The sequence below is a fragment of the Rhinolophus ferrumequinum genome, chromosome 10 (genome assembly GCF_004115265.2).
Source record: "Rhinolophus ferrumequinum isolate MPI-CBG mRhiFer1 chromosome 10, mRhiFer1_v1.p, whole genome shotgun sequence".
Taxonomy (NCBI): Eukaryota; Metazoa; Chordata; class Mammalia; order Chiroptera; family Rhinolophidae; genus Rhinolophus; species Rhinolophus ferrumequinum.
Genome location: NC_046293.1, coordinates 3,785,746 through 3,813,097, shown reverse-complemented (window position 1 = coordinate 3,813,097; position 27,352 = coordinate 3,785,746). Strand labels below are relative to the sequence as shown.

Below are 27,352 nucleotides of genomic sequence, written 5' to 3'. Positions count from 1 at the left end.
TGACTTTCCTGGGCTCTTGGCACTTTTGCCTTTGTGGGACCCTTCCTCCATAAATAAATTAATAATAATAATAATAAATTAAAACTATTTTGTAAAGACAAATATATCAGTATTCATGCCAAGACGTTTTGTTCTATGTAAAAGTCCATTCTCTTCTGATTCTAATAGAATTTGGGTAAGTCAGCCGTGGGGTGGGCGCGGTCCCACGTTCCCAGCACCGCCCCCACTCCGCCCCATCCCTGTCCTAAGCGACCGCAGGGACGCCACCAGGGGGCGCCTGACACCAGCGCGTCGCTCCAATGGGCAAAGGTTCTGAGCGCCAGGGAGACGCAGCGCTCCCCCGGGGCAGGGCCCTACCCTGGGGGCTCCGGCCCACCCCCTGCGGTCTCCGCAGCGCCAAAAACCTACTCTATGAACCTCCTGGCCTCTCTTCCGCCAACAAGTCCCATTGAGCTACCACGGCCTACGGGAAGCCTTCCTGGGCCTCAGGCTGGGCCAGGCATCTATCTTCCTTGGGCTCCCGCAGCTTCCTGGGGCCCTGTCACAATGTCAGTCCCTGTTTCCTTCTCCAGGACAGTGCACAGTGAGTCTGCGGGCTGGGATGGGCCTGGGTCACCCATGACCCCAGAATGGCCACTGGGGAAGTGGTTTTCAGGTGAATGAATCTGGAAGCTGGGAGCCCCACGCAACTTTCCTGGGTCATTGGTGGACGTCTTGTCCCCTCCACCCCCTTGCTTAGGGCCTGAGTGGCCACAAAGGCTCAGTAACCAGGCTCCCTGGCTCCCACCAGCATCCCGTCCCCATCATCTTTGCATTAATGTCTTTGTAATAACTTCTGAGGACGCTGCCCTGCCAGCCTGCGTGCTGACCTTGAGCTTTCCAGCCCTCTGTCCCCAGGTCTTTGCATTAGCTGGTCCTTCTGCCAGGAACACCCTTCCCACTGCCCCACCTCCTCCTGCTGCCTCCTGTCTAAGGGGAGTGTTCAGCTGGGGTGGGGTGGGGGTCATTTATGAGACGCACTGTCAATTTGTGAGCAATCATAAAGTACTCAGATGTTGGAAATTCCTTTCTTACAATTAATAAATTAGAGAAGGAACCCTGTTATCCTTGTAATGATGGGTTTCATGCATATGTTTGGACATTGCAGGAGGGGCTGGCCCTGCAGAGGTAGTGTGTCTGACAGGCAAGGTGGTTTGGGAAAGTCTGGATTTGAACATTCTAGAACACTCAGCCTCTCACTCCCCAGGGTCCACCGCTGGCCTCAGGCTCACACATGCACCACGTAGGTGTTCATGGCACAGACTGAAGCGGTTCTGCCGGGGTTCAAATCCCTACTCCAGCTCTGGCTGGTTGAGTGACCTTAGTTAGGTAAGCTACTGAACTTCTCTGTGCCTCAGTGTCTTCATTTGTAAAATGGAATGGTGATATCAGAGCTATCCCCTTCCCCCCGTTCTCAGGGAGATTAAGGAGCACAGAGGAAGTGCTCAGAGGATTAGTAATAACTGAGTCAGCCAGGTCCTTGACCTTGGACTGCCAGCCTCCAGAACTGTGAGAAAACAAATGCCTGTTGTTTAAGCCGCCCAGTCTATGGTATGTTGTTATGGCAGCCTGAGCTGGCTACGAGCACAGGGCAGTTAGAGGCAGAGCTGGGGCTGGACCACAGGGCCCCAAATGCCAGGCCAGGGTTTCCTTGCTCCATTTTCGTTGCTGTTTAGAATGATGGCTTTTGCCTCCTGCTCCATTTCCTCCTGCTGCGGCCTTGGGACTAGGAGAAAGGGCCCAAGCAATCTCCTTCACCCCTTCCAGATTTGAAGCCCAGGTCCTGCTCTTGCTGGCCCCTCAGCTTTCCCGAGGGAAGTTCTCACCTATAAAAACAGGACAGTGGGACCCACTTCCCCAGGGGACCCAAGGGTCAGCCACCCACATCATCACTCTCCAAATCTCTGTGTGCCACTCTCGGCTCCTGGAACACCAAGACTGCCCTTGGGGAGATTACATCCTAGACGGGACATAGACATCAAGCTTCAGACAACCCCCCGACAGGATGGTCCTGGAAAGCTCTAGCCGAACCCGGCACACAGGAAGTCCTCGTCCTGCTGAGATGCCCTCCTTGGTCCTTTCTCTGGGGTGACTGTGGCTCTGAGATTTGGTGTTTCTGGCTTGATCAACTGCCTTTCCCCAGGGTTCAGCCAGTGGAGGACCTGGCTGGAAATTGGAGGGTGGAGGAGAGCTGTTTGCTTCCCTACTTCTTTGCTGGGTGCGCCTGGCTCTTCTGGAGGCCACCTGCAGGACTTGGATGTCTGGCTTCCTGCTGACTCTCTCCTTGCCCCACAGACCTGGGGTGAAAGTGAGGTGTAGCCATGCCTGCCAGGGGATGCCCTGCCTCCCACCCCACTGGTTTCCCAAGTCTGCAGCAGTGCCCAATGACCCCTTCTGATGTGCACCCATTTCTTGCCTGCACTACACCGCGTCCCTCAAAGCCCAGCTAAGTCGCCGCTTTCCTGGAGCACCTCTCCTGCCCACCTGGACGGAGTCCAAGCCCCCGCTCCACGCTCCCTGAGCCTCTTCTTAGCCTGTTGTGGTTTTATTTGGCATAGTTCTGTGAGCTTATTTGACGAACAGCCCCTCCTTTTCCTAATAATAAAGCACCCTGAGGGTAGAATAGTGGTATTCCCAGCACACAGGACACAGTAGTACGCATTTAATAAACACTGGTCAAATGCATATTCATTTGAAAGAAGGAATTAATGAGTTTTATTCCACGAGCAGCCATTCCCATAGTCTGTCCTGCTTTGTCCCGCCTCTTACCCCGGCCCCAGTTCTAACCAATATGTGGAATCCCGGCATGATCCCCCACAGACCGTCATCCTGACCTGTAGACCAGCACTGTCCGGTAGAACCTTCTGTAGAGATGGAATGTTCTAGTCAGTGCCGTGCCGTCCAGTATGGCAGCCGCTGGCTACTGAGCCCTTGAAAGGTGACAAGTGCCCTTGAAATGTGGACACTTGAGGAGCTGAATTTTTTTTTTTTTTAAGATTTTATTGGGGAAGGGGAACAGTGTGCATTTCCAGGACTTTATTGGGGAACAGTATGTTTTTCCCAGGACCCATCAGCTCCAAGTCCAGTCACCGTTTTCAATCTAGTTGCAGGGGGTGCAGCCCACCATCTCATATGGGAATCAAACCAGCAACCTTGTTGTTAAGAGCATGTGGTCTAACCAACTGAGCCGTCCGGCCGCCCGAGGAGCTGAACTTTTCATCGTATTTAGTAGCAATGAACTTTAAATAGCCACTTGTCTAGTGGCTATAACTGGACAGTGTGACTCCAGAGAGAGGCTCAGCTAACTCTGTGGGCTGACTTAAAGAGCAGCAAGAGATCAGCTTCTCCCTCAGAAGACCCTCCCCCTTCTCACTGGTGTTCTAAATCACCCAGTGGGGTTATTTGTCTAGAGTAAGATTCTGCCAAATGAGCAAATGCCCGTTCATTTACCAAGGATTCATTTATCAAGTGCTCAAGACGTGTGTCATTTCATTTAATTCTCACCATTGAGTCCTGTGATATACGTTAGCGTATTTGTTTTATCACTGAAGTATAATCGATAGTTTATATTAGTTTAAGATGTACAGCATATTGATTTGATATTTGTCCATATTGCAAAACGATCACCATAACAAGTCCAGTTAACGTCTGTCACCATATATAATTACAATTTGTGTTCTTGGGAGGAGAACTTTCAAGATCTACTCTTCTAGCCACTTTCAAATATGCAACACAGTATCATTCACTATAATTGCCAGGCTGTACATCACACCCCCGGAAGTTGGTCCCTGTTGACCCCTTTCATCCATTTCACACCCCTCATCCCTCATCACCACTTCAGGCCGCCACCCATCTGTTCTCTGTATCTATGAGCTAGTTTCTTTTGTTCGTTTGTTTTGGGGTTTTTTATTTTTGTTTTTAGTTTCCACATACAAATGAGATCATACAGTATTTATCTTTTTCTGTCTGATTTAGTTCACTTAGCATAATACCCTCGAGTTCCATCCATGTTGTCGCACATGGTAAAATTCCATTCTTTTCTATGGCCGAGGAATGTTCTATTGTATATATGTACCAGGTCTTCTTTATCCAGTCGTCTCTTGATGGGCACTTGGGTTGATTCCACATCTTGGCTACTGTGAATAATGCTGCAGTGAACATAGGGGTGCAGATATCTTTTCAAGTTAGCGTTTTCATTTTCTTCAGATAAATACCCAGAAGCAGAGTTGCTGGATCATACAGCGGTTCTAGTTTTAATTTTTTAAGGACCCTTCATACTGTTTACCATAGGGGCCGCACCAATTTACACTCCCTTCAATAGTGCACAAGGTCTCCTATTCTCCACATCCTCGCCAACACTTGTTATTTCTTGTCTTTTTGATGATAGCCATTCTATCAGGTATGAGGTGGTATCTCATTGTGGTTCTGATTTGAATTTCCCTGATAATTAGTGACGTTGAGGATCTTTTCATGTATCTGTTGGCCATCTGTATGTCCTCTTTGGAATATTGTCTATTCAGATCATCTATTCAGATACCGTACATTAGCTTATTTAATTCTTAGAGTAGATCCATGAGGAAGAGTCTATGATCATTTTCAAATGAGGACACCGTGCAGAGAGGTAAGTGACTTGCCCAAAGCCACAGCTTGTCTGGCTGACAGCAAGTTCTGGGTGTAAGCTGGGTGCCTCCTTGCCTCCCCAGGGACCTGTGTGGGAGGCCCAGGGTGTTCACAGAGCCATGCGAACTAGCTTGTCAGGCCTTTTAGGGTGGTGGCTGTCAGAAGGTTGAGTTCAGATGAGGACATGAAATAGAGAACTCATTTTAGAGCTGGGGTTATTGGCAGTGTGTTCGAAATGCAGGCAGTAACACTCAAAGGGCAGTGTCAGAAGAGAGCGAGTCAGAGCTGTTCTTTCTCTGTGCTGGGCAAGGCAGCAGAAGGGGCCCGGAGCCCACTCTTCCATCCAGGCCTCAGTCTCCCCAGCAGGCCATGTGAGAGCGGATCCAGGGGCACAGAGAGGCCCCTTCCGGCTGGCAGAAAAGCACCTGGAATGGATTGTGGGGGGGGAGCAGTCAAATCAGACCGAAGGCTGGAATCCAGGCTCGCAGTGTCCAGCCACTACCCACGGCGGGGGAGGCCCCACCTACCCCCTCTATTTACAACATCCACCGCCCCGATCCGCACCCCAAACCCCTGAAACCCACACTCAGTGGAGCAGAGCTTGCACAGAACTGTTGGCTGGGGACGCAGGTTCACGTTCTGGGGAAAGTCACTAGAGCTCATAACTCTGTTTTCTCCTCTGTAACGTAGGGGTGAGGCTGAGAGCCTCCCCAAGCTGCTGTGGGGATGAAGGGAGGTATGCAGCAGAGGTACTTGTGGGCTGAACCAGGGCCTGCTCTCATCCTCCCAGCTGTGACCCACCCAGGGCAGGCTGGGGTGAGGGGCCATCACAGGCCTTTCCGGGCTGGGAAGGAAAGGTCCCCCCTACCCCACCCCCCATGACAACAACCTCCAGATCACACAGACAAGGGGAGGTTAATATCTAATCCGGGCTTCATTCCAGAGACAGACAAACCAGTTTGCCACTGCTTAACTAAAGGTACCTCACCTTTCCCCAAGGCGAGGGGGCAGTGCCAGACCACCCCACCCTCCTCTGCCCTTTGGCCTGACACAGGCGCTCCATAGCTTCTCCAGAACCCAGGAATCTGATTGCCCTCCACCCCTGTGCCCAGCACAGGCCCGGACAGCTGGTAGCACTGGGGGACGTCTGTTAAATTCAGGTTGTAAATCGGCCTCTCCTACTACCCCTCAGGTGTCACTGGGTGGGAGAAGCTGCCGCTTGCTCCACAAACATGCAGAAGCCCAGGGACAGGTCTCCCTGGTGAGAGAACCAGCCTCACGGATACCACAGTGGCCAGTGTTGGGAGTGGGAAGCACCCTGGAGTCTGACCCCCGCTCCGAGCTCCGGGGGGGCCAGGCCTAGCCGGTTCCCCCTCTGTACTCCAGAGCCTCCGCTGTACAGAGCATGAGAAGGCCGAGAACCGACATCCTTGTTTCCTCTCCCCTCCGCACCCACTCTTCCCGCAGCCTTCCCCATCTCAGGTAAGGGCAACTCCATCCTTCCGGTTCCTCAGGCCAGAGCTCAGGGCCACCCTTGACACCCCACCCCCCAGCACCTGCACCCCACATCCAATCCATCAGTAAAGTTCTGGTGGCTCAGCCTTCAAAATACACCCATGGCACGAACTGCCTCCAGCGGTGCCAATCTGCCCCACGCCATGCTACAGCTCCTTCTAGAAGAGCGTCTGGTGTGAACCAAGATGAACCTCCTCTCTTCTGCTCATAGAGGTTAGGACATGGACCTTCAAAGAGACTCCTCTCTCCTACTCATAGGAATTTAAAAATTCTTTCACTCATGCATCCATCAAACACTGATGGGCACATGCCCTGTGCAGCACACGGAAGTCACTGTAATAAAGACGACCCGATCTTGGCCCAGGAGGGCCCTTCTGCTGGGGTTTGGGGGAGAAAGACACCCCACCGGCATGATGTCATCATGGCCACACAGGTCTTGGACTGGAAAGACATGGAAGGAAGACTTCCTGAGGAAGCGGGATTTCGCTGGGCCTTGGAGAACAGGGGGCTTGGATGGAGGGGTGCAGAGCACTGATGCCCCTGCAGTGGGCACCGCATGTGCAAAAAGGGCGTCAGAGCAGCAGTCAGGGGAGGGGGCTTGAGAAAGCGTCACTTGTTGATATCAAAGTGGGAGCACAGTGAAAACCCTCCTTCTTGGAGCCATGAAGGGCAAGAGAGAATGTGGTGAGCTCAGGACATGCCAGTATTCAGTGGGGCTGGTGCCAGGGGTGAGGGGAGAGAGGGAGGCAGAGAGGTTGGCAGGAGCTGACCCGCTGTGCAGGGCCTTAGGTGCGGGGGTAAGAAGCGTGGATTTCATTCAGAACACAGTTAGGGCCCCAAACAGTTCTACATGAGAGAAGTGACAACCAGATTTGTACTTTAGACACATGCCACTCTGGCTTCTGGGTGGAGATGCCTTGGAGGGGTGACCCATGGACGAGCCGACCAAGGAGAAGGCAGCTCTGCATAGAGGTTAGGGCATGGACAACAGGGTCCCGTGACCTGGGTTTAAAATCCACCTCCCTACTTCCTACCTGGTGGGTTGGGAGGAGCACAGGGCATGTCTCTCCATCCAGCATAACCGTGTCAGGCGCTGTGCTGAGTGCTGGGGTTAGAGACATGCTTCCTGCCTGGGCAGAGCTTACATTCTAGTGGGCAGTTACTTGACCTTTTAGAGCCTCCATTTTCTCATCTGTAAAATGGGGGTAATAATCATACCTGCCTCCCAGACTGAACGTAATGAGTGAGTTAATATACGTAAAAAAAACACAAAAAATGCTTAGTGTAGTCCCTGACACATGGGGCGATTGTCATTGTGTTATAAGTCCAGGCAAGAAGCCATGGAGAGAGCCCAGGATGTGTGTTATGGTTGAATTGTGTCCCCCCTGCCCCAAGTCTGTGTGTTGGAGTACTAACCTCTAGTACCTCAGAACGTGACTATATTTGGAGACGGGTCTTTAAAAGAGTGATTAAGGTAAAATGAGGTCACTAGGGTGGGCCCTGACCCAAGATGGCTGTCCGTCGTCCTTATAAGAAGAGGAGATTAGAACACAGATACCCAGAGAGGGACAGCCATGTGAGGACGCAGGGAGAGGACAGCTGTTGTCACTCAGGGTGTCATGCGGGGTCTCTGGTCCCACTCCTCAAATAAGAATGCAGGATATGGTGAGGCAAAAAAGGAACACCCACGGAGCCATAGGTAGGGGAGTCATACCACTATAGTCTTGCTGGCGGCTGGATTGGAGACGCAGGAAGCAGGAGCCACACTATCCGCAATCTGCCGTCCACTTCTCTGCCAACCAACCTCACTTGCTAAGTGCAATCCGTCCTGCTAACTGCAATCTGCGTTTCCTAGCTCAGCCACCATCTTCTCGCTAGCCCCCATTTTGCTGCTAGTGTAGCCACAGCAGTTATATTAGTGGCCCATGGCTCACTGGTTACAGCTGATGGCCATCCAATCACAGTTGATGGCCATTTACTACCCGAGTGAGCACCTTTCCACGTGAGGCCGAGAGCCTGGAAACTGCACTCCTGGCTCTGTCCCCACAGTTGTCTACCAAGCCAAGGAGAGAGGCCACAGAAGAAACTCACCCTGAGGACACCTGGATCTCTGACTTGCAGCCTCCAGAAGTGTGAGGAAAGCCACTTCTATTGTTTAAGCCCCAGTCTGCGGTGTTTGTTCCAGCAGCCTGAGCAGACTAGTACGGTTAGAAAGAGAGGCGCGAGGGAGACAAGGTGCTGGACAGCAGTGGCAGGACCAGACACAGAGATGGAGTCGAGTCACCTGGGAGACTAGGCTGCCCAGCACGGAGTAGGCACTGGATAAATATCTGCTGAGTAAGACTGGATTCTACCCTAAGAGGACGGAAGTGGGGCTGTGATGGTGGGAGAAGGCAGAACAAGCCTGAGAGGGCCGGGCAGTGGGTGAGGCCTCCGTGCCGTGGGAGAGAGATGTCTGAACCCCACACGGCCCAGCACCCCTGTCACGGAGCACGGTCACACCACAGCCGCACTTCATGCCTTCACTCTGCAAGGGGACACCTAGAATACCCCCCAGAGCCCGTGTAGGACCCTTGGATGGAGCCTGGGGGACAGGTGGGGCTGCTGAGAGACACTTAGAGCTGGGGGAAGATGGGTGGTCTCCCCAGGGCCAGGAGCTTGGCTTTCTTTGCTTGCATTTTGTTTTGTCTTGTTTAAAAGTGACTGAATCTCCATGTGCAGAAAAGTTTCACTTCCAGGACCTGTCATAGGTGGCGAAGGCAAAAGCAAGTATTTGCGGGAAGGGGGGCAGCGGTTATCCGCAACTTCTCTGACTTCTAAAGAAAAGGGTCATGGAAACTGGCCCAGGCCTCTCTGATCCTTGGAGAAATATTTCTGGGTCAAGAATTTCCGACCCATAAATACCCCGTGTTTCAAATTCAAAGGAGGCCTGTGTAGGGCTGGGCTTTGCGTAACCTTTCACATCACAGAACTTCCTGCTTTGCGGCCTTCCAACAAGCACGTCCTCTGGGCCAGGGTTCAGAAAGACCGGCTGATGGACTGAGGTATATAAACAGACCTAAGTCAGAGCAAAGCCCAGTGCCCTGGAATTCACTTGATCAGTAAAGAGAAAAAATATAGTTTTTTCTTTTGCCAACATTTTTGAGCATGTCCATTGGGGCACTGAGGCACGGTGGGGGGACATTGCAGGTGTCAGGGCCTCTTTTCACCCATGTCCCTCCATGCAGACCAGCGTGGGTGTCTCCCAACCGAATCTGCCACAGTGATTCATTTTTCCTGCACTTTTCCCCTCTTCAGAATATGCCAGACAAAAGTCAGCATCTGTGGAGACTTGTTTATAAATCCAAGACTTCCTTTTTTTGCAGAACGTTTTTGAGTCCTAGCAGATTATTATCTTAACTTTTCCCCCCAAATGTTCTCTCCATATTTGGGCAAGCCAAGAGAGCAGAGGACTTTTTATTTGTTTTTTCATTTGAAACTGCTGAGTTTTGGAGAAGACGTCGGCTTCCTGCGCCTTCTCCCTCTCATGGTAACTCTGGGCTGAGCTTGTGGGATCAACTCTGCCAGCCTCTGATCAACTCCAGGTTCACAAAGAATTGTGGACGAGAAATATCAGTCCATAAAAATTCTTGGAGGAAAACCTCACCCTTTACTCATGAGTTCCTTATCTCTGGGGCATCTTCTGTTCCCTGGAGATAAAGATCTGATTATCCACTCAGAGCTGAGAGGCCATCAAACTCCTCCCCCCCCCATTTTACGGAGGGGAAACTGAGGCCCAGAGGGAGGAACACTGTGTTTCTGGCTGAGCACAGAATCTCTCTCTTCTAACATTTTTACTTAAAACTTTTCAAATCTACAGAAACATTTCCAGAACAATACAATGACTACCTATATTTGCCAATTATAAATATTATGCTGCATTTGTTTTATCGCTTACTCTCTCTCTCACTCCATATACAAGCGTGTGTGTGTGTGTGTGTGTGTGTGTGTGTTAGTTTCACAGTGGGTGACACTTCCCCCACAAGACTCAGCACGTATCTTCTTCATAACCACAGTACAATGGTCACACTTAGGAAATTTAACATCTAATCAATATTGTTATTCAATATACATTCCATAATTCAAAACTTTCTCATTGCCATACTAACTGTATTAGTGTTTGTTATAGGTTATTTGTTTTTATCCAGGTGCAGCCTTGGTCTTGCACCTGTGAACTGAACAGGGTCACACCACCAGTCTCCACACAGCTCACAGGCTCAGGACTCCAAGGTTTCCAGGACAGCACTTGCACTGGTTAACTCGGTTCATCTTCTCAAGAGCCTAGTCAGTGCCTGGTACCTAGTAGGATCTCTATAAATAGTTACAGAAATTAGCGTCCCCGTTTTACAGTTTGGAGACTGAAGCTCACAGAGGGGTGGCTTGCCCCCAAGGTCTCACTTGGAGACGCGGAGAAAGCACCACCCAGGTCTCCACACGTAGTAGGCACTTTGTTAACGGCTTCCGCGCAGATTGATGTGTTTCCTGGGGTACACATCGGGGTGGGCTCGGGGGCTCGGGGCGGGGAGTATGCAAATAGCCCTCGAGAGGCCAGCGGATTGGCCGGCGCGGGCGGGGGCGGGGCGCGCCGAGGGCCCAGGGCTCGCAGGTGAGGCCACCGGAGAGGCGCGGTGCGCGCTGTCCCCTGGGACCTCCCACCGCACGCTGTCGCGGCTTGTCCCAGACGATGTCTCCGCTCTGGGCCTTGCTGGCCCTCGGCTGCCTGCGGCTCTGCTCAGGTAAGCGGATGATGAGAGGAGGGCTCTTTGCCCAGGGCGGGCGGGCAGTTGTGTCCTGCATCCTGAGCCTCCCGAGGAGTCCTGGTAAGAGCCTGCATGGGAAGGGGCGTGAGGGATGGGACCTTCATTTGTTCACTCCAGGAAGCCTGCTCTGTGCCAGGCCCTGTGCAGGCTCTGGGGGCCCAGATATTAATAACCAGCTCTGATTAATAAGCTTCCTCTGGTGCGGATTCCAGGTCTCCTGGATGACAGAGCCCTGTGATGGATGCTACAAAAGACAGACACACGGTGGGCTGTGGGAGAGCAGGAAAGCATTGAGCTAGACTCAGGGTGATTCCTGGACTAGAGGAGGTGGAGGAACTTTTCAGGTGAAGCAGCAGCAGGGGCAGGTCCAGGGAGGAGGGAGGTGGCCTGATCTATCCCGGGAACTTCCTGTGCATTGTCCACCCAGGTGGCTGGAGCTTGGGGTGCAGAGAGGTGAGGCTGGAGACCCAATAAAGCAACGCCCATAACTTCAGGACCTTACTGTCCCTTCAGAGAGACCAGACTGCATTGGAGGACGGGGGGGGGGGGGGGGGAGCCACAAAAGGGGCCTAGCAGGAGAGTGACACGGTCAGAGTTTCATGTTAGAGAGCAGAGGATTGGGGGAGGGCTTGTTCCTAGGGTCCAGGTGAAGAGGGTGGGACTCCAAGACGGGTGGAGAGACGCCTAGGAGGGGCAGTGCGGTGCTTGAACCCCAACAGGGTGATTGAAAGTCTGCAGGGGGGGAGAGAGGGCAGCCGTTCAGCTGGACTGCCCAATTCCTGGCCAGGATGACTGGGTGGGGGCAGGAGTGCTGCCCATGTCTAAGACACGTTCCTGAGAGGACCCGTGGGAAGTGTGACGTCCAGTGCCTGGCACAGAGCAGGTACTCAGTAAGTGTATGCAAACGTGTGTGTGTGTGTGTGTGTGTGTGTGTGTGTGTCAGGGGAGGACAGACGATGCCCATGAGTGTGGACAGTTCTGCCAGGGGTCAACTCCTGTCATTGCATCCACCAGGTGTGAACCTCCAGCCTCAACTGGCCAGTGTGACCTTTGCCACCAACAACCCCACCCTCAGCACCGTGGCCTTGGAAAAACCTCTCTGCATGTTCGACAGCACAGCAGCCCTCAGTGGCCCCTATGAGATTTACCTCTACGTCTTGGTGGACTCGGGTGAGGCACCTGCTTCCTTCGGGCTATGCTGAAAGGGGCTTTGGCCTGTCCACAGGGCAGAGGGAAGGAGGCAGATAGGGGGGTGCTCCCTCCCTGGAACTCATCTGCCCCATGCAGCTTACCAACCTGCACTGGTGTCCGCTCAGTGCCAGCCCTGGGCTGGGTGCTGCAGTCACAGACACGTCCTTGCCCTGAAGGGACATCCAGTCTAGTGGTGGGAATCATAACAGCACCAGTCACTGAGTGCCTACGTCATGCCAGGTGCTCTGCTCACCTTCGAGCTGATGTTTATAGCCAGCCTGCAAGGTAACTACAGTTGACCCTCGAACAACACGGGTTTGAAATGCCTGGGCCCACTTATATATACATGGATTATTTTCAATGAATACTCTAAATGTATTTTCCTTTGCTTATGATTTTCTTAATAACATTGTCTTTTCTCTAGCTTACTTTATTGTAAGAATACAGTTTCTGGGGGTCCAAAGTTATATCTGGGCTTTCATCTGTGCCCCTAACCCCCACATTACTCACGGGTCAGCTGTATTATGATGTCCATCACAGAGCAAAAATCAAGGCTCAGAGAGGCGGAGCCCCCCGAACTGGAGAACAAATCCAGACTCTCTGGTCCTCACGCCCCAGTCCTGCCTGAGTTGGCTCAGCTGTGTGTTTTCGAAGGCACCCACGTGTTTGGGCCTGCTGGCCCTGGCCCAGTCTCCCTCCCCCATGTACTAGCAGTAATCCTGGGCTTCCAGACAGAAGGAATCCAATGGCAACCTCTTACCTTTCTATAATAGAAACCGGCCACTTGTAACAGCTTATTTAGGGTTATTGTATTCTTCCAGCAAACATTTATTGACCTCCTACCTACCTGTGCCCAACCTGTGGGCACTGCAGGGTATCTTTCTCCCATTTCACAGGCCAGGGACCCGAGAAGTAAAGTGAGGTGTCCAAAATCCCTCCGCTAGTAAGGAAGAGGCCTCGGGCCCACCATAGGTCTGCCTGCCTCCACGCTGTTTCCCCTGTACCACATGGCCCTCTGTTCCCGTTTCACAGAAGAGAGTCCAGTGAGGACACGACAATAGCCTGTTGGGGTGGGAGGACTGCAGGCCTGTGACAAGATGAGTTGGGTGAGAGCTGCACAGAGCGGCGGAAGCAGGAGAGGTGCCCTTGAGGGCAGGGACTGAGCCTGCCCTGTGCCTGTGCCCAGAGCACAGTGCTGGCTCATGGAGGGTGCTCAGGGCCGTTCGATGAATGACTGAGTGAGCGACTGAGCTGGGGTGGTCAGGAAGTTCATGCCAGCACTGTCTCTCCAGCCAGCTCCAGGAATGCGTCTGTGCAGGACAACACCAAGGCCCCGCTGAGCTCCACGTTCCGGCAAACAGAGGGGGGGAGGACAGGCCCGTACAAGGCCTCGGCCTTTGACCTGACCCCCTGCAGCGACCTGCCCAGCCTGGATGCTGTAGGCGATGTGTCCCGGGCTTCTGAGATCCTGAATGCCTACCTGGTCAGGGTGGGCGACAATGGGACCTGCCTGTCTGACCCCAACTTCCAGGGCCTCTGCAACCCGCCCCTGTCAGCAGCCACGGAATACAGGTGGGTGTGGGCAGCTGCGGGAGAGTGGCAGGTGTGCTCCGCCCGGACTCGGGAAGACCTAGAGCTGGTGAAGTGTGTGAGGCCACATGTCTTGAGAACCTACTATGTGCCAGGACCATCCTGGTCCCATAAAGGGCTTCCTGGTCATGTGACCAAGCATAGAATCACATACTCAGAAGGGACCCTGCTTGGCTTAATGCTCTGACATCTTGAAATTGTTAATTTTTCAACACAGGGTCTGCATTTTCATTTGCACTGGGCCCCACAAATCATACACCTGGTCCTTCCCCATCACCCAGGGGGCACTTACCACTGTGCCCCTCATTTGACAGGAAAGGAAGCTGGTCCAGAGAGGGAAGGGGGTCACCTGGTGAAAAGCTGGGACCTGGTGTGAACTTGAGTCCCACCCAAGGCCTTTCCGGCTACCACTTGAGCCTCTGCTTTCGCCCGCCTCTCTCAGTGCACATTTTCGTGGCGGCCCCATGTTCATTTCCACAGGTGTTTCCTGAGCATCTTCTCTGTGCAGATCTCAGGCCTCAGCCCTGTCCCATGGCTAGAGGGTCTTCCTCTTACCTGGTGTCAAAGCCACTGCTGTTACCATGGAGATGCGTAGGTTGGGGTCTCTGTACCTTCTAGGCTGCCCTTGGGGGCCAGGCCGTCACTCACCTCCATCCTGTCAGATGGCTTGCCCGGCCTTTGTCCTCAGCCCTGGATCGCCTCTGGCCCATCCTCAACCCTCCCCTCTGACCTTGTTCCTAACCTCTCCCTCCTTCTTGATCGCAAAGTCCACCCCACCCTGGGGACACAGGCGCAGATCCCAGCCTCCGAAACTCTCATCTTCAGACCTAGAGAGGTGGGGGAATTTTAGGCAAAATACTGATTTTTTTTTTTAAATGCTAACGTGTTTTATTAATTTATTTTTTAATTTTTTATTGAGGCACAGTATGTTTCTCCAGGGCCCATCAGCTCTAAGTTGTTGTCCTTCAATCTAGTTGTGGAGGGCGCAGCTCAAGTCCAGTTGCCGTTTTTTCAATCTTTAGTTGTAGGGGGTGCAGCCCACCCTCCCATGCGGGAGTTGAACCAGCAACCTTGTTATTGAGAGGTCGCGCTCTAACCAACTGAGCCATCCAGCCACCCCATAGGCAAAACACTGATTTTAAAGGTCTTAATTTTTTTCTGTGTAAAACTAGAGGCTGCCAATTTCTTCTTCTTTTTTTTTTTTTTAAATTCATTAATTTATTTTTTACTTTTGTTGAGGAGGGCAAAGTTTGAAGGGACAGAATGTTGGTGGTAGGAGCTTAGAATATAAGGTAAAAACAATTGGGCTGTCCGAGGAAGGAGTGCGGCTCCAGAGTGGTGGGGAAACACAGCAGAAGGCTGAAGGAGAGGAGAAAAAGAACAGTGGGTGGGTTCGAGGAGACCTGGAGCAAGATAAAAAAATAGGGAACGCTACATGAATTTGGGTGTCACCCTTGTGCAGGCACCAGGCTAACCTTCTCTGTATCGTTCCAGTTTTAGTATATGTGCTGCCGAAGCAAGCACGAGACTGTCAATTTCTTCGTTCTCAAAACATCCATTATTTTAAACGGGTCTTAACGTGGCTATCTATGGGTATTTTGGATTGTATGGCCTGGCCTTCCTTTATGATTCGTAACGCTTGATTGAGATTTTCTGCATGTAAAATGTAGCCCTTATCCCAGAGCAGCGGGAATGGATATGATTATTTTTTAACTCTTTTTTTTGTGATATCAAGGACCAAGCTGGAAATAGTGGAAGGCAAAATTGCGAGGACAAATGGGTCAAAACTGAGCAAATATGCTACGTTTGTGTGTATACAAACACACACACACACACACACACACAGAGGGTGCCAAGAAAATGTAGACACATTTTAAGAAAGGAAAAAAACTGTATTAAAATTATGCTGATGGTCACCACTTTGAGCACCTCTTGTAATTGCAGAAGTCAAACATGACTTGCATTCTTTTCTTATCGATACATATTAAGTATTACAATTTTAATAGTTTTTTTTTCTTTCTTAAAATGTGTATGCATGTGTTTGGCACCCTCTGTGTGTATATAAAGTAGAGAAACAGCTGGGTCTCATAGGGACAGCCAAGAGGAGGACCATGGGTGCTGAAGTCTCCCTGGAGAAGGTGGCATCTGCCCTGGGGAAGGGCCTGGGGCAGTGATATGTGGCAAAGGGGCCAATACGAAGTCCAGCACCATCCTGTTGTCCAGGGCCCACCTGTGGCCGCGCAGATTTCCATCTCCTAGAAGTCCTTACTCTGTCCCCCACCCCGGCCGTCCTAATCCCTCTCACCTCCCTGTGGCTGGAGCTCACCTCCCTGTGGATGGAAGTCATCTTCACTCCGTCTCCTTCCAGATTCAAGTACGTCCTCGTCAACATGTCCACGGGCTTGGTACAGGACCAGACCCTGTGGTCTGACCCCATCCGCACCAACAGGCGTAAGTGGTAGGGGAGGGCTGGGGGCGGTCCTCAAGGGAATCTGGGAAAGCAGACTCAGGCTGTCACTCTGGAAAGTTTCCCCAGTCACAGGCAAGCCACGGGTCTATGAGGAAAATGCATCTTAAAATAATTTCACCCGAAACCTCATCCTTCCCTCCTTCCTTCCTTCCTTCCTTGAGGGCCAGGTGCTGTAACAAAGGAAGGTGGAGGATTGCTGGTGTTTGGGCCTGGCTGGATGCGTGGGCTGGAGTCAAAGTCAGGGGCATTTCCCAGCCCTTATGGTGTATTTGCCTCCAAGGAGTGTGCCGTTTAGCAGCTCTGAAAGGTTGCCAGAGGTCACGCAGCTAGTGGGGGGTAGTCAGGCCTGTGTGTGGCCAGTGCAGCTCCTGAGACACCATTACCCTGGGACCGAGAGTCCTGAGAACAAGCCCAGCCTCTGAGCCCTGCTGCTTTGTGAGCCCTGCAGGACCTCAGTTTCCGTATCTGAGAAGTGAGAAAAAGAATCCTTGCTCGGCCTCCCCAGCAGGGCTCCTTTGGGTAATCCAGACAAGAGGGCTAGGCCCAGCTCTCTTAGGGCAGGACCTGAAGTCAGTCTGTGGGAAGAGCATGCCCTTTGGGACCAGACAGACCTATCGGCTCGAGTCTGGCGTCCGAGTGGCCTTGAAGTCAGTCTCCCTAAGCTGCAGTGAGCGAACTACGTTTTGTTCACTTCATTCCAAAAAGGGTGACCCTGGCCAGAGCAGAGGGCGAGCCACGGGCCAGCTGGCTCTCTTTGTTTCCCCTTTAATAGTTTATAATCTATATCCCTATCATCTCACCAGAAGATTGGAGTCAGTTTATATTTACAATTATGTACAGAGACATTTACAAGAGGAGGAGCCCAGACATACACAGGAGAAAGCTGGGAAGTCGGACGGGGGGTCAAGCAAGATCATTGAACCTCAACACTGGGGGGAGACAGTCATGGAACTGGGTCCCCGCTTCATCCCGGGGAGAAGGCTGAGGGTGCAGTGTCTTGGGAGTAATGGACCTGTGCCCCGTTAGTCACCCCGTACTTGGCAATCGACACGTGGCCGGGCCGGCGAAGTGGCGGCATGATCGTCATCACCTCCATCCTGGGCTCCCTGCCCTTCTTCCTGCTCCTGGGCTTTGTCGGTGCCATTGTCCTCAGCCTCGTGTGAGTACCCACCAGCTGGAGGGCGGGACTTGGGGACACACTAGACCCCGTCGCTGAGGCAGGGGAGGGCCCTGCAGTCAAAGGAGCTGCCTTTCACCCTGGGTGTGGTGGGTTGGGGACGGGAGAACTGAGTCCTGGGGCATCCAAGGTCAAGGTCAGCTGGGTGGGGAGTGGCTTTGTGGGCAGATCCCAGGTCTGACACTTACAGCTGCACAACCTTGGGCAAGTATGTTATCCTCCTATGCCTCAGGTTCCTCTTCTGGAAAATGGAGCTACCAATAAATATTATCCACCCTTCGGAGTTGTGAAGGTTGAGTGACATAATCCCTAGAGAGTCCTCAGGGCGTGCCCAGGCACTAAACAAGTATCAGCTTTTGTTGTCGTTATAATTCACCCACTTGGAGTACAGATGGGGAGATTGAGGTCTGAGGGGAGGATGGCCCAAGGTCAACAGCCAGTTGTTATAAAACAGCTGGGACCCGAGCCCCAGTCTCCTGACTCCACTAACAGCTCTGATTTGTGTCTGTTTGGATTAGGACTCCCCGTCTTCGTGAGGTGTCTGGGGCAGCTAACAGGGCTGCCTGGTGCAAGACAGGCGTCACACAGCCCATTGTTTCTGGGAGGGTTGAGCAGGGCATGGACTAAGGTGCCCGCGGTGCCCTGGGAATCGAGAAGGGACCGGGCAGATCTAGGCTGGAGCATCAGGGTGGGGTTCCTGGAGGAAGGGACAGCAGGAGCGAACTCTCCTTGGGACAGGGATGGATGGAAGTCACAAGCAGTGTGCTTCTCAGCGAGGGAGGGAGCCCAGGGGACTTTGAAGATCAAGAGGGGTGCCTGTCCCAGTGGGAGTGAGGAAACAGGTGGAAAAGCTGCTTGGAATCAGTGAGATTAAGTGGACACGTAGAAATTAGCCAGGCAGGAAAAGACATGGGTGGGTCGGGGATGAGAAGGGGGCAGTGAACTTGGAAATCATGCTGAACCTCTGTCATTTACATGAATGAAAACACCAATAATAGATGAGATTAGCCATGCAGAGACTGGTCTGTCTGACCAGACCTGGGAGCAGTCAGGACATGGTTTTGTCCTTCCGTCCCTTTAGGCAGCACCCTAATCTGGCGCCAAAGGTCTTATTAGCTGACTGAGCCTGGCTCTTCCATCTACCCCTCCTGCCATCCCCTGCCCAGCTCCAGCGGCACCAGACTTCCCACTGTTGCCCCAGATACTCCCCAGCCACTCTTATGAAATGCTTGGAATGCCTTTCTTTGCCCCCATTCTTCTCCTTTCGGGCCAGATTAACTGCCCCCTCCTCCAGGAAGCCCTCCTGGGGCTCCCACCTGGATTTGTCCATTCTGTCTGGTCATTGTCTGCTGTGGTCTGTCTCTCCATACAATCTTAGCTCTTTAGGAACATGGGACAATGGACTCCAAGTACCCAGCTTATGGGAAGACCTGTAAATTGTTTGCTCACATAGTTCCAAAAGGGTGACACTTTCCTTATCCCAGGGCCTGGCACACAGTAAGTACTCTGGAAAGATTGGTTTAGTGAATGAACGCCTAAAAGGACACCTGTGAAAGCCATGTCTAAATAGAAAGGTCCCTGACCAGCTGAAGGGGTTTGGGCCTGCTTTGCACCCCTAACCCTGGTTTTCTCTTCATCCTCTTGGTTAGAGACATGGGCGGTTCTGATGGGGAAACCACGCATGACTCCCAGATCACACAGGAGGCCGTCCCCAAGTCCCTGGGCACCTCGGAACCTTCGTACACATCTGTGAACCGAGGGCCGGCCCTGGACAGGGCGGAGGTATTTGCCAGCAAGCTCCAGGACTGAACCGGGCACCTCTCCTGGGGGGCAGCGTTCTCCCCTGACCCCACCCAAGGTGAAATACCTGTTGGTCCACCTGCACGAAAACTTTTAATAAAATCTCCCCAAGAATTTGAGTTCAGTGCAGACTTACAGAGTGAATGAGTGAGATGAAGAGTGAATGAACGTGGTATTGAGGCCTTAGATTGTTTCTCTAGGGGGCGGGGGCTGGGGACTCATTTTCAGGAAAGCAAAGGTGGTGGAGGCTGAGAGACTGAGGCTGTCTAACACCTGGTCGTCTGACCGCCTCGTGTGAAACGGGGAAATAAGCACCTTTCATGGTCACCTCATGGGAGTGCTGGGGTCCCGTGAGACTGGCTGTACATGCCGTCATTGGGCGGTGTTTGGAGTTTGCTGGCCATGAGGTACTGAAAACTGAACTGTGCTCTGGTATCTCGTCTTGAACCCCGCCCCTGTCATCTCTTCCTGGGGTTCAGCTTCCTTATCTGTGAAATGGGCTGATGTAAACGGTTAATTTCAAGGCCACGAAGGCCTGCGTTCCTTCACAGATTCCCCGTCCCAGTGGGAGGACAGAAAAAGTGACAGGACACAGAGGAGGGCACCCAGTCCTGGGTCTCCACTCAGATGACTCAGTTCTGTCTTCTGAGCCAGGTAGCAAGACCGCTTCCCTTTCGCAGATGTGCAAAACCAGTCACAGTCCCACTTGCCATCCCTGAAAGGAGGAGAAGTTTGTTTGGGTTTGGTTAAAGCAGGAGCGCTCGCCCCCAGCGGCCGGGAAGACAGCCCCAGCAGGGCACGCATGCTGACACGCGCACAGCTTCACAAGAGGGATCCAAAGCTGAGAAGGCAGGCGGCAGGGGCCGTGAGAAGAAACTTAAAAGCAGAGAGGGATCAGGAGAAGCCAAAGCCAGGGTGGCTGGAGCTGCAGAAGCTGAAAGGAGCCAATCCCTGGGCAGTGGGGACAGGAGGAGGGAGTGGTGGGTGCTGCTTCTGAGGGCACCCAGCCTGGGTGTGCCGGACCACCTCTGGGATCCTCGAGACTGTCTTCTAGGCCCCTGAGACTGGCCTGGGGAGCCCTGGAACTCCCCCATTGCTGTGCGTCCCCACCAGAGCCCCCCCCCCCCCCCCCCCCCCCCCGCCTTTGGGGCGGTCCTGCCAGCTCTCCTCCCTGACTCCCCAGCCGCCCGGGTGGTGCTGTGGGAAGCTTCCTTGAAGCAAGTTTGCCTTCTCTTTCAGAGCATGCCTGTATTTATTTTATTTTAGGGTTTAAATTGAGGTGAGATTCACATCACATAAAATTAACCATTTTAAAGTGAACAATTCAGGGGCATTTAGTACATCCTCAACGTTGTGCAACCACCACCCTCTAGTTCCAAAACGGTTTCCTCACCGGAAGTGGAAACCCTGCACCTATGAAGCAGTTACTCCCCATTGCCCCTCCCTTACCCCAAATCCCCGACAATCACCGATCTGCTTTCTGTCTCTGTGGATTCATCTACTCTGGACATTTCGTCTCAGTGGCCTGGTACAGTACGTGAGCTTTTGTGCCTGGCTTCTTTCACTGAGCATAATGTTTTTGAGGTTCACCTACATTGTAGCGCAGATCAGTACTTCATTCCTTTTCATGGGTGAGTAATATTTCATTTTCTGGATCTATTATTCATGGCTGATGGGCATTTGGGTTGTTTCCACCTTTGGCTATTGTGCCACTATTTGGCTTCTTAGAACAGTGCTGCTATGAACAGGCATGTTTGTTTGTCTGTACACCTGTTTTCAGTTCTCTTGGGTATATACCTACGAGGAGTGGCATTGCTGAGTCATATAGTCGTTCTACGTTTAAGTTTTTGAGGAACTGCCAAACTGTTTTCCACAGCAGCTGCACCGTTTTGTGTTCCCACCAGCCATGTAGCCTGTATTTATTTTCATATCAAAATATGCTGGAGCACAGTGGTTGCTGTGGAGAAGGTCCCCTTCTTATTCTATAGGTTTGGGTGTGGATCCATCCCTCCATTTGAAAACCAGGACCTCCAGGTAACCGGAGCCCTGTTCTGTTAGCAGCAGCCATCCCTCGTGGGAGTAGCTGGTTGGCGACTGTCTTTCAGTGCCAAGTCCAGCCCTCTTTCCACTGGCCTGGCTAATCGAGGTCCCATGAAATATGAACTTCCAGCTACCAAGAGACTTTCCCAACAGCTCGTGATGCCAAAGCTCACGGGACCAAACTTGAACACAGTTGGACAGCTGTTTCAGGGCTGTGAGGATGCGAGCAAACGAGCGATCGCTCCATCTATTTGCTCCAGCAGGACCAGCTCCCTTGAGGATGAGTCTCGTCTCCCCAGAGAGCATCAGTCCCCTGTTCTGGCCCCAGGAGGTGCCGTTGGGAGAGGCTGCTGGTCTCATTTGAAGCATGGCCTCTCTGAAATCAGACAGGTCCAACTTTCCTACCAGCTGAGACCTTCGGTCAGCCACGTCATCTCCTACAGCCTTGGTTTCCTCATTTGTGAAAAAGGGGCCATGAGTGGAACCCACGCACTGTGAGGGCATGAGGGTGGAATGGAACGGTACACGTCAGCCCTCTTTATAGCTCCTCCCTCCATCACAGCCTCTCCTTGCTCTCAGTTGTAATTGTTTAAAGCAGTGTCTAGACTGAGTTGGAGGGCAGGTTAAAGGTCGGATCCTTTTCTGTGAGACCCCTGTACTCCCGAACTCAGCATGTGACAAGGGGAGGAAGGAGTCTGGCAAAAGGGAGTCTTCCAGGTTTGGGGCCGGGGCCACTGAGTACTTGGTGGAGCCCTCAACCCAAATGGGGACAAACAGGCTGGGTTGGAGGAATCAGGACTTTGGGGAAAATGAAATGTAAGCTGCTTATGACGTAGCTGGTGGGGATGAGTTGTAGGTGGTGGGTACCCAGGTGTCATGCAGGGTGGCATGTGGGTTCTCTAGTCCCGCTCCCCACATAAGAACGCAGGATATGGTGAGGCCAAAAAGGAACACCCACGGAGCCATAGGTAGGGGAGTCATACCACTATAGTCTCACTGGCAGCTGGGTTGGAGAAACAGGAAGCAGGATCCACACGATCTGCAACCTGCCATCCACTTCTCTGCCAACCAACCTCACTTGCTAACTGCAATCTGCTCTTGCTAGCTCAGCCCCCATCTTCTGCTAGCCAAGCCACGGCAGTTATATTAGTGGCCAATGGCTCACTGGTTACAGCTGACGGCCAACTAGCCACAGCTGATGGCCATCCAATCACAGTTGATGGCTGTTTACTACCTGAGTCAGCACCTTTGCACGTGAGGGCGAGAGCCTGGAAATTGCACTCCTGGCTCTGTCCCCACACCAGGTGCGCAGCTCTGGGGGATGAAAGGCTACAGATATCAGGCTTGGTGGTATTAGAGTGGGACTGATGCACTGTTACCCCCAATTATTCACTGCCGCCCTGTCATGCAGGGTGTCATGCGGGGTCTCTGGTCCCGCTCCCCACATAAGAACACAGGACATGGTGAGGCCAAAAAGGAACACCCATGGAGCCATAGGTAGGGGAGTCATACCACTATATTCTCGCTGGCAGCTGGGCTGGAGACACAGGAAGCAGGAGCCACACAATTCTCAACCCTCACTGTGCCGCTTGCAGGCTCAGCCCCACCTTCTTGCTAGCCCCCATTTTCTGCTAGCCTAGCCACGGCAGTTATATTAGTGCCCAATGGCTCACTGGTTACAGCTGACGGCTAACTAGCCACAGCTGATGGCCATTTACTACCTGAGCCAGCCCCTTTCTATGTGAGGCCGAGAGCCTGGAAACTGCTTTTTGGGGCTCTGTCCCCACACCCCCACATTGAAAGGATTATACTTGCTCTGCCCTCTGTCATCAGGCCCCCGTCATGGGATGAGCTGGGGGCCACTTCTGAGCAGCTATACAAGAACCACTGGGTGGTTCCCCATCACTCTTCTCTCTCTAGCATGAGAATATACCCCATGGTGGAGTGGGGTGCTCTCTGTCTGCCTGGGGCCCTGAATGAAGGAGTCACGTGGAATAGCCACAGCTGACAAAGCAACCAGGAAATAACCCTTGTGTTGTAGCCCACTGAGATCTCAGGGTTGGTAGTCCCTGGAGGGGAGCAGCTCTGAGCCGGTGCCACCCTTGCGCATATCCTCGTCAGCCCCTTAGGCAAGTCTACCCACAGCTGCTCTGAGTCTTGGCTGAAAGCCCTGGACACGGGAGCTCAGGAGGTCTGCGAGCTGCTGCCACAGGCTGCGTGCCACCAGCCTTTTGCTTCTTCCTGCGAGGCTGCTGTGAGCTGGGTTCCCACCCCAGCTCTGAGAGCTTGGAGGCTTCCTGCCTCACCTCCTGGCTTGGGGTGCGGCTGCAGCTGCAGACTGCTTCTCGGCAGCCCCAGCACGGCGTCCACTACTTTGCGGCAGTCATCGGGCCCCTGTTTCCGCGTCAGCCTGTGGGGCGAGGAATGCAGGAAGCTGGCATCTTTGCTCCTCTTTCTGTTGCTGTCTGAGTTGAACAAGAGCTCTGTTTGTCTATCACCAGCCGAATCTGTCAGCCTGGCCTTGACAAGTCACATAGCAGCATAATCAAGCGAGGTTTTCTGATGTGCTGAGCAAAGACGGTGTTTACAGCCGTGGACTGGCTGAGATCTCTCTCAGCAAAGGACTCTTTCAGCTTTGGGGCCGGGAAGGAGGGACAACCAGAGAGGCAGGGGGTAGAGAACTCACTGGAAAGCCGAACCTTAGCCCTCAGGCCCTCTCTGTGACCCCGGTCTGTCTCTGGCACCTGCTCTCTTCCTCTGTCACCGAATCTTGCTGTCACTCAGACAGTGACAGTGCTATTCAACCCCCCACTTCTGCAGACAGAACAGCCCCTCCTCCTTCCATTGGTCCCTGTCCTATGTGGTTCCCACTCAGAGGCAGCTGCAGGGAGAGGGGTAAACTGTCATCTTTCAGAGGGTGAGTTTGGATTCTGGGGGTAGGGGCTGGGGGGGCAGGAGGGCAAGTCTTTGCCATCTTCCAACCAGCTCTATCCAATCTGTGCAGAATGAGCCAAACTGGTGGGCGGGGGTGGGTGGGAGACGCTGGGCTTGTGTGGGGACAGAGCCAGGAGAGCAATTTCCAGGCTCTCGGCCTCACGTGGAAAGGTGCTCACTCGGGTAGTAAATGGCCATCAGCTGTGATTGGATGGCCATCAGCTGTGGCTAGTTGGCCGTCAGCTGTAACCAGTGAGCCATTGGCCACTAATATAACTGCCAAGGCTACGGCAGCAGAAAATGGGGGCTAGCAAGGAGATGGTGGCTGAGCTAGCAAGAGCGGATTGCAGCTAGCATGGTGGATTGCAGCTAGCAAGTGAGGTTGGTTGGCAGAGAGAAGTAGACGGCAGGTTGTGGATAGTGTGGCTCCTGCTTCCTGTGTCTCCAACCCAGCCACCAGCGAGACTGTAGTGCTATGACTCCCCTATCTATGGCTCCGTGGGTGTTCCTTTTTGGCCTCACCATGTCCTGCGTTTTTATGTGGGGAGCGGGACCAGAGAACCCTCATGCCGGCCCTGCGTGACAGCTTGATTCATGGGCTCTAGCCCGGACACAGGCTTCACAGAAACTTCTAATTATAAATACCCACAGAAGCCATTTCTCTAGCTCACTTCTCAGATTCTGAAGGATCCCCCCCTCCCATGGCTGAGAAGGCAGGGCCTTCAGAGGTGAGCTTTCCACCTCTACACGAGGCTGCTTCACTTCCCTTCCACCCCAATCATGGTTCACCAGTTAGCCAATCACAGTAGACATGCTGTGCGCCGTGGGGCAAGGAAGTAACCTCTCTGGGCTCCCTCGACCTCATGTGTACAAAGAGGTCCAGAATGCTTGGGAAGCCTGCTCCAAAATAGGTGATTTTTCCTTGCGATCCCATCAATCACAAAGGGATGTTATTTAGTTCAATCCAATGGAACCCTGAGCCCCAGGCTTAGGACACCTTGGAGCTACCTGTCAGGTTGGAAGAACAGGAATGCACAGAGGAAGTCAGTGCAGAGTCTCGCGCAGAGCATGGTCTGGCTTTCAACACACGGGTCAGGCTAGAGGTGCTGTGGGAATCCAGAGGTAGGATTTCCTCCCCACCCAGCCAGGGCTGGGATAGTCCGGAGGGTTTCCTGGAGGAGGTGGTGCTTTTCAGTTCCCTACCATCTGTAACCCAGAGCTCCTGAGGCCGGAGGTCATGCCTCATCGCCCTGTCACTGGTAGACAGATGCTCAATAAGTAGGAACAAGTTCCTGGGGTGTCCGGAATATCATTCTTAGAACTCCTTTTTAAATTGTGAATTCTAACCTTGACAACCACGCATGTATACAGTCTGCTTAACAAGAACGAAGAGGCGGCCTCAGTCCTGTGCTGTGTCGTTCCTCAGGAGGACCACGGTTATGGGTCCCATGCGTCTCCTTCCAGCCTCCTCCGCAGAGCCCTCCACTTGGCAGGAGAGGCACCCACTGTCACTGTTCTCTCTCCTTCTTGGGTCATGTGACAATCCAGGGATGGACACGGAAATGGCCAAGAAGCTGGGGCTGGTGCTCTAGGCATCCTGGTGCCTTGTTTGCCCGGCTCTTTCCCAATGCCACCTTTGGGGGACCTGGGGACACCTCTGCCCCTGGGAGCTCAGGAACACCCAACCACCGGGCTGGGCACAGCACCCCTCAGGGAGCCCCTGCTCTCCCTCCATCTCCCCACTGGGGCCCCGGTTCATCCTCCAAAGCTCACCCTCTCCTTCCAGCCCCAGTGAACCCCATCATTGCAAGACAACCCCAGGCTTCAGAACACAAAAGGGCATTGACCTTCCAGGGGCACCCACTCCTCACCACACTCTCTCCCCTCATCCACCTTCGTTTTTCCACTTTATTGAAGTATAGTTGACATACAATAAGCTGCACCTATTTAAAGCATCTGTTGGATGAGTTCTGACAAACGACAATGCCCGTGAAGCCACCACCGCAAGGGAGATGACAGCCATCTTTATGTTCCTTTCCCTGGAAGTCTCCCTCCCATCTCCCCCAACCCCCACTGATCTGCTCTCTGACAATAGAGATGAATTTGCATTTTGTAGAATGTCATATAAATGGAAGCACACGGTATGTCCTTTTTGGCTTCTCTCTACTCAGCTTATTTATTTTGAGATTCAGCATGGTGCCTCTGTCAGTATTTTGTCCCTTTTGATTGCAGAGGCGTATTCCATTGGATGAATGTTTACCAATTTGTCGCGCCGTCATTCAGCTGTGGAACATGTGGGGCGTTTCCATTTTGGGGTGATCACAAACAGAGCTCCCACGAACAGTCGTGTCCCCATGTGGGCACTGCTTTCACTTCTCTTGGGTAAACACCTAGGAATGGAATGACTGGATCGTATGGTAGGAATGTGATTAATTTTTGAAGAAACTGCCAAATTGTTTTTCAAAGTGATGGTACCTTAAAAATTATTTTTTACTTTGAAATAATTATAGATTCATAGCAAGTTTCAAAAACATGTGCAGCGAGGTTCCATGCAGGCTTCACCTTTGACTCCCCAATGTTGCCATCTTATATAACTATAGCTTAATTATATCAAAACCAGAAATTACTATTGGGAAAATCCACCGAGCTTCTTCCTGTTTTTCCAGTTTCACAAGCACTGTGTGTGTGTGTGTTTCTGTGCAATTTTATCACAGGTACAGATTTATGTCACCACCATCACCATCAGGTACAGAACTGGCCCATCACCAGAAGCCTGCCTCCATTACCCCGTTACAGCCACACGTACCCTTCCCTCAACCCCTAACCCTGAGCAATCACTGACCCGCTCTCCATCTCTACAATTGTGTTATTTCAAAAACGTTATTGCCTGATCACTGCGCTGTACACCTGAAGCCGAAAAATATTGAATGTCAACTATAGTTTAATATATATATAATCACAGGATGTGGGGTACAGCATAGGGAATAGAGTCAATGGAATTGTGACAGCATATACGATGTCAGAGGGGTAATAGATTAAGGGAGGGGAGTTATCACTTTGTGAGGGGTGTAAGTGTCTAACCGTTACATTGTTTTGTGCACTTGACACTTAAAAAAAAAGTTATATAAATGAGATCATACAGTAGGTAACCTTTTGAGATTTTTTTTGTATGTGTGA

General features: G+C 52.4%; 1 protein-coding gene and 1 non-coding gene across 2 annotated transcripts; one reads left to right on the top strand and one right to left on the bottom strand.

The window, feature by feature from the left end:
- The first annotated feature begins 10,803 nt into the window (after positions 1-10,803).
- UPK3A (uroplakin 3A) lies at positions 10,804-19,307 on the top strand. The gene is made up of 6 exons (XM_033117606.1): positions 10,804-10,949; positions 11,988-12,143; positions 13,457-13,736; positions 16,123-16,205; positions 17,251-17,383; positions 19,051-19,307. Exons 1-6 carry the CDS (start codon positions 10,898-10,900, stop codon positions 19,208-19,210), a joined length of 864 nt encoding a protein of 287 aa, XP_032973497.1. The 5' UTR covers positions 10,804-10,897; the 3' UTR covers positions 19,211-19,307.
- On the bottom strand, positions 15,172-15,278 carry LOC117029533 (U6 spliceosomal RNA). The gene has a single exon (XR_004424269.1). It is a non-coding gene; the product is annotated as a U6 spliceosomal RNA (small nuclear RNA).
- Positions 19,308-27,352: the final 8,045 nt, after the last annotated feature.